This window comes from Perognathus longimembris, chromosome 13, assembly GCF_023159225.1.
Source record: "Perognathus longimembris pacificus isolate PPM17 chromosome 13, ASM2315922v1, whole genome shotgun sequence".
In the NCBI taxonomy this organism is placed as follows: domain Eukaryota; kingdom Metazoa; phylum Chordata; class Mammalia; order Rodentia; family Heteromyidae; genus Perognathus; species Perognathus longimembris.
In genome coordinates, this window is record NC_063173.1 from 13,946,757 (window position 1) to 13,954,431 (window position 7,675).

Genomic DNA, 7,675 nt, shown 5'->3' on the forward strand with positions numbered 1-7,675 from the left:
AGCCCCAGAGCCTCTGGTTCTGAGAAGAGATGATTCCAAGGACAGTTAGGCTCATGTAAATCACTCCCAACCCAGTCAGGACTGACTCCTGAGGTTAGAGCGGTCATATAATTTGTCATCCAAGAGGGACTCCCTTTGCAGGGAAAGAAGATTGCCGTGAATGAGGAAGGCAACAACCTGCATTACCAGGACTGTCTCAGACACAGTCACCCTATCTAAAAAGAAGCTCTTCCTCCTTCCGATCACTTCCCCACAGGTTTACACAACCTCTCCAGGTAGCTTTCCAGATAGGCTGTACTCTTCATTACCTCCTGTCCTCTGATAGAAGTTACCAAGTGACAGGACATACTTTTGGTCTTACATTATTTTGTGGCTATCATGGGTCAAGGCCTGCTTGCTCGGCCATTACAGAACACGTACCTCTGTCCTAAGAGCACCGCTTGCTAGTTCTGGGGCTTGAACTCAAGACCTAAGCACTGCCCTTGAGCTCTTGGTTCAAGACTTGTGCTCCATCACTTGAGCCACACCTCCACTTCTAACTTTTGGGTGGTTAATTCAGATAAGAATCTCAGGGGGCTGGGGATATAGCCTAGTGGCAAGAGTGCCTGCCTTGGATACACGAGGCCCTAGGTTCGATTCCCCAGCACCACATATGCAGAAAACGGCCAGAAGCAGCGCTGTGGCTCAAGTGGCAGAGTGCTAGCCTTGAGCGGGAAGAAGCCAGGGACAGTGCTCAGGCCCTGAGTCCAAGGCCCAGGACTGGCCAAAAAAAAAAAAAAAAAAAGAATCTCAGGGACTTGCTTGCTCAGCCTGGCTTTGAACTGTGATCCTCAGCCTTCTGAGTGGCTAGAATTATAGGTGTGATCCACCAGGGCCTGCCTCTACTTGCCCCTTTAAAGGCTGCCTGAAGTGGTTCTTAGATTTGTGAGATCAACAAACTATATCATCTACTGATAACTTAATTTAGCCCAGCAAACACTGAGTCTTTTACTGTGCTAGATTAACATGTGTAATTCAATGTTAAATGAGAAAATTTCCTTAGAGCTGAAAGTCATGGATTTTCTTCTGTAAAAGTTTCAATGCATTATACACTAATATCTTAATATTTGGGACTTAAAGCTAAAGTAATACAATATCTTTATACTCTCTGTTGGCTTAATAACACTAATGAAGATTTTTTTTTTGTCCAAATGAAGATACTTGTCTTTGGTAGACCCATGACCTAAGACATATACTCTCTCTAGAACATGGTTGAAGGCCATGTACAATTAATAATAATAATCATAAGAATACCCTGATCTATACTTATATTCTGTCAAATACTTTGCCATCATACATACATATATACCATCTTACAGTTATAAACGCTCCCTCCTTGATTTACTAATCTATCTCTCTCCCTCTCTCTCTCTCCTTCATGCAACACACACACACACACACACACACCAGTGAAAAAGTATGATGGAAGTATTTCATGATTGCATTTTGTCCCTGCCATATGTGTTATAAACTCCTAAAGGCTTTTGAGAATGTATCTTTTAAAGGATAGGTTCTGTGCCTTCTTCCTTCTCCAACATGCTCACATGTTTTTACCTAGAAGGCTTCTTGTACTCTAGGGGACCCAAGTTGCAGCAAAGCCAGGAACCTCCAGGGTCAGGACTACGAGGAGACTTGTAACATCCTTCCAACCTCACAAGGGCGAGATCATGTTTACCCTTGTCCTTACTCCCACTTCTAGGCTAGCATAGGTTAATTGTACAATGGTAACAGTTCTAGACACACGTTTAATGTATTTTGATCAAAATTGCCTTTTACTCTTTCTTTTCTACTTCTGTTTAAAGAGTTTTCAGTGGGTTTTGTTATAGTTTTCATGCATGTATACAATATTTCAACCATATTCAACCCCCATTGTACTCTCCTCTTCCCCTTCCTCCTCCCAGTGGTTCTCCCTCCAATAATTCTTTTTTTTTAACATTCATGTCCTATTTCTTCAGTCTAGGTTACACATAGAAGTGAGAAATGTAATATGTTTCTTTCCAAGTCAGCATGTCCTGTTCAGCATGGTAATCCCCAGTTCCATCCATTTCCTCCAGATATCATAATTTCATTATTTTATGAGGGGCAAGAGAGTGTTTAAACTTAGAGCTTTGAGTTCTCATTTGGCATTCTTGCTCAGAGCTAGCACTCTGCCTTTTAAGCTACATATCTAGGCCAGCATGTGTTTTTTTTTTTTGTTGTTTTTTTGTTGTTGTTTTTTGGCTTGTCCTGGGCCTTGGACTCAGGGCCTGAGCACTGTCCCTGACTTCTTCCGGCTCAAGGCTAGCACTCTGCCACCTGAGCCACAGCGCCCCTTCTGGCCGTTTTCCATATATGTGGTGCTGGGGAATCGAACTGAGAGCTTCATGTGTAGGAGGCAAGCGCCCTTGCCACTAGGCCATATTCCCAGCCCCTAGGCCAGCATTTTAGTGGTTAACTGTGGACATTTCTGCCCTGACTGGGACTGGTTGTGGGTTTTGTTCACATGGTTATTTGTTCAGTTTGTGCCAGTCCTGGGGCTTGAACTCAGGACCTGGCTGCTGTCTGGATGTTGTCTCTAAGCTTCTTTTATTTTTATGTTTTTGGCCTAAGGCTATCACACTACCACAACTCTATTTCTAGCTTTATGGTGGTTAATTTGGAGATAAGAGTCTCACAGACTTTTCTGTCTGGGCTGGCTTTGAATCATAATCCTCAGAACTCAGCCTCTTGAGTAGTTAGAATTTCAGGCAGGAGCTATCTGTGCTTAAGGCTTCATTCTTCTTTGTAACTCACTCTCAGGCTAAGCCCACAGTGCTTTCCATTTTCCAGACTAAGTAGTGTTCGTTTCCTATTCTCCTGCTTTAGGCAGAGGAGACATGGGATTTCCTTTAGCTTTTTGTTTTGTTTCCCTATTTACAATTAAAAGCAACTTTCTGGAACCATCAGCACCACTTCTATGCTGTCTCCATAACTCAGATTTCCTAGCTTCTAAAAACAGTCTAGACTTTGGGCTAAAAAGGGGCCCTGTTCTCTGACTCTGTCACCTTCCTCTCTCCTACTTACTCACCTTCACCTTGGTTCTCTGATCCATAAGGGACATAGAATATGCTGATAGTAAAGACTTCATTAAACTATTTAGCCTTCAGGCTGAAAACCCATTTTTAATTGTTCTAATATGCAGTAGCTAGAATCAGCAAACCAGAACCTTTATTAATAGATATTTATACATAATCGGTGGTCTTTTTATTTCCTGAACTCAAATAGAAGAGATGTTCCTATACTCAACCAAAAGCACCCAAAAGCACACGTGGGCACCCAGACAACAAGCTAACTATCAGATTTGCCATTGTACAATGGACAAATACACAGTGTGAACCTACTTACAAGACACTCTTTGTTTTTGTTTTTAACAGTCAAAAACATTGAAAAGTGAGAGACAATATAAAGAATACATCAGTTCCAGCTTTAAATAACACTAAGAGATTGAACAGAGAAATACAATGTGATTATACATTCAATTTTGTTTAAACAAACAAGGTATAACATTCAATTTAAAAAACAATTGCAGGGGCTGGGAATACGGCCAAGTGGCAAGAGTGCTTGCCTCCTATACATGAAGCCCTGTGTTCGATTCCCCAGTACCACACATATAAAAAACATCCAGAGTTGGTGCTGTGGCTCAAGTGGCAGAGCCTTGAGCAAAATAAGAAGCCAGGGACAGTGCTCAGGCCCTGAGTCCAAGGCCCAGGACTGGCAAAAATAGATAAATAAATAAAAACAATTGCATTTTTTATTTTTAATAGACAAATGATAATTATATATGTTTGATGTTTTGCTATATGTATATAATGTAAAATAATTTAATCAGGCCAAGGAATAAACTTATTCTCACACACTCACTGTTGCTGTGAAAATATTTAAAATCTATTCTTTTAGGAGCTTGGAGATATTTCATATTATATCCACCACTTTATACTGCAGATTACTAAAAATTGTTCCACCAGTTTAACTGAAAACCTGTGCCTTTTTTTGCCCAAATTAAACCCCTTCAAATCGTCAGCACTTACCTAGTCTTGGGAATCAGGGCAAAGAGAAAGAAGAATGAATGAATACACTGACATCCACACAGAATATCTCCAAGCGAACAAGCGTACCAACCCAAGAAATAAGTGGAGGAGATGGCAGGGATTGGTGGAGAGGTTGCTTCCCCATCCACTTGTATGCTCTGGTCACTGCTCAGCGTGGAGAGGAGGCAGCATGAGGGCCTGAGGGACACTAGTGCTCTCTGTTCATCCTCAGGGGAAGAAGATGAAGATGTTTCTATTAACCCTGCACAAGCCACTGCTTCAAGGTGATTTTTTTAAAATACTTTTGTGTCTGCCTTTGCATATGTGCTGATGTTCATGTTGATGGAAGGCTGTGGGTATATTTGCCTAGCCTATCTCCCTGATTTCAGTTTGACACCATCATTTACTAGACTTAGAAAACTTTAGACCAAGTTACTTAATCTATATAATGATAATAATATTAATCATTATTAATTATAATTTTGTTATATTATCTTATTTATTATGTTGTCTACAATTATATATGATATAATAATATAATTTATATATTATTGTATTACTAATATTAAGAATGGTGGTATTTGGCACGTACCTATGTCCATCAATTTTTCATTGCTATGACAAAACATCCCACCCCCCCCCAAAAAAATTAAACAAGGAAGAATTTATTCTGGCTCATGATTTCAGGGATTTTGGTACCCAGTCACATGGCTTTCTTGTTTCTGGATCTGTGTATGGTGAGACAGCATGGCAGCAAGGAATATGCGAAGGATAAAACTGCTCACCTCGTGGCATCAAGAGGCAGAAAGAGACAGGAAAGTTCAGGGAACAGGACATATCCATCGGCCAAGCGCTGGAAGCTCACGCCTTTAATTCTAGCTACTCCCGAGTCTGATTTCTGAGGATCATGATTCAAAGGCAGTCCAAGCAGGAAAGTTCATGAGACTTTTATTTTCAATTAACCAGCAACAAAAGCCCGAAGTGGAGTTGTGGCTCAAGGTGTAGCATGCCAACCTTGAGCACAAAAAGCTCAGGGAGACCTCTCTAGCCCTGATTTCAAGCCCCAGGACAGGCAGGCTCACATACACAAGAAAGACATAACCTTCAAAGATATGCTTCAGTGACCCACTCACTCCAACCAGATCCCACCTCCTAGTAATTCATTCCGCTCTAAATTCATCAATGAACAAATGTATGGAGGAAGTAAGGGTGAGTTTCCATGATCCAATCACTTGGGAAAAGACCACCACACCTCGCAACCAATCTCTTAACACATGAGCCTTTCCAGGGCATTTGTTGACTTGAACCATATAGCACTGCCTCTCAAGAATATTTTGGAATGACAAATTAAATGAGGGAAGTTCTGTGACAATGATTAACGTACTGGCAAACTTATATTATAAATTTTAAAAACCTAAGGGAGGGGGTTACAGATGGTTCGCATACCCCATCTGTATTCCTAGCTGCTCAGCAAATCATTGCATGATGATTGGCCGGTTGTTTGTTTGATAACTATTATTTATATGCATAGTATATGTCAGGATATACAAAGAATGCTGCCCAAAGTTGGATAACAGTCACCACGCGAAAAGTCCAGAACTTTGCAGAATTGTCATAGAATCATTTCCTTATCCAACAGTGATGTAAGTTACAATACAATTCATATTTCTTACCGATATGTTTTAAAAGGGGATACCAGTAATGTCACTGTTTTTACTAAAACTTTTATACCATCTTAGGACAATTGCAAAGACTTAAGGCTGGGGCTTGGTACTGGTGGCTCACACTTATAATCCTGACTATTCCGGATGGTGAGATCACAATTCAAAGCCAGCCCGGGCAAAAAAGTTTTTGAGACTCTGTCTCCAAAACAACCAGTAAAAAAAATCAGGCTGGAGCTGGGGATATGGCCTAGTGGCAAGAGAGCTTGCCTCGTATACATGAAGCCCTGGGTTCAATTCCCCAGCACCACATATACAGAAAATGGCCAGAAGTGGCGCTGTGGCTCAAGTGGCAGAGTGCTAGCCTTGAGCAAAGAGAAGCCAGGGACAGTCTGTGCTCAGGCGCTGAGTCCAAGGCCCAGGACTGGCCAAAAAAATAATAATAATCAGGCTGGAGGTGTGGCTCAGGTGGTACAGTGCCTGCTGAGTAAGCGAGCCAAGCTATAAAGAGACCCTGAATTCAAATCCCCATGTAGGAGTAGGGGCATGGCTCAAGTGGTAAAGTGCCTGCCCAGCAAGTGCAAAGCCTTCATTTCAAACACCAGCTCTGCAAACAAACAACAACAATAAAAGGATGTTAAACGTGAGGCAGGAGGTGTGACTGAAATACAAAGCACCTGCCTAGCAGGTTCACATCCTAGCTAGTTCACACCCAGGTACTACAAAAAATAATAATAATAACCTACGAAGAGAATTTTAGAAGTATTTGATTCCAGAAGCAGAATAAATACTATTTTGTGAGCACAGAATTCACTTTCCAATGACTGGAATGCTGAAAATCACGAAGAAATCAAAACCGCAGTTCTGACACATAGGAATTTTTTTTTTTCATCTGTCCTTTCCCTGAGACCACTGGCCGCAGGCTCCATCCTCCATCAAATCTGCTAAACTTCCCCTCATGTCCCAGACTCCTGGCACAGGTCACTGGGACCTCTTGGGAAGGAGCAATACAATGACCTTGTCCCGGATCTGCTTGGTCTTTACTCCGTAGACAATAGGGTTGAGCGCGGGTGGGATGATTACATAGAGGTTAGCAAACATGATGTGGAATGTTAGAGGGACGTTCCGTCCAAAGCGATGGGCAAGGATGGAGAAGAACGCCGGGATGTAAAACATGAGGATGACACAGACGTGGGAGCCACACGTGCCAAGGGCCTTCTGGCGAGCGTCCCTGGAGGGGAGGCGAAAGACCGCTCGGAGGATGAGGGTGTAGGAGACGGCGATGAGCATCACGTCGATGATCACCGTCATGATGGGAACACAAAAGCCATACCAGATGTTAAGGGAGATGTCCGCGCAGGCCAATCGGGCAACACCAATGTGCTCACAGTATGTATGTGCAATGACATGGGTCCTGCAGAAGGGGAGACGATTGACCAGGAAAACACAGGGGACAAAAACACAGAAGCTTCGGAAAGAGATTCCCACAGCAATTTTGATGATGGCTTTGGGGGTCAGGATAGTGGTGTATCTCAAAGGTGAGCAGATGGCCACATAGCGGTCAAAGGCCATGGCCAGGAGTATAGCAGAATCCAGAACAAAGCTGTAGTGCAGAAAGAATAGCTGGGTGAGACAACCAGGAAAACTGATTTTCTGGGGCCCAAACCAGAAGATGCTAAGGGTTTTGGGGACACATGTCGTAGAGAGTACCAGGTCAGTCAAGGCCAGCATGGAAAGGAAAAAGAACATGGGCGCATGAAGACTGCGTTCCATTGCAATGAGGTAGAGAAGGACACTATTGCCCACCAGGGCCACAGAATAGATAAAGCAGAAAGGAATGCTGATCCACACGTGGTACGCCTCGAGTCCAGGGATGCCCAGGAGGGTGAAGGGACCTGTGTGGGGAGTACTCAGGTTGTACAAGGCCAT

The 7,675-nt window shown here is 42.7% G+C and overlaps 1 protein-coding gene across 1 annotated transcript; it reads right to left on the reverse strand.

The window, feature by feature from the left end:
* Nucleotides 1-6,727: 6,727 nt before the first annotated feature.
* On the reverse strand, nt 6,728-7,675 carry LOC125361603 (olfactory receptor 52H1-like). Its single transcript, XM_048360161.1, has one exon. It carries the CDS (start codon nt 7,673-7,675, stop codon nt 6,728-6,730), a length of 948 nt encoding a protein of 315 aa, XP_048216118.1.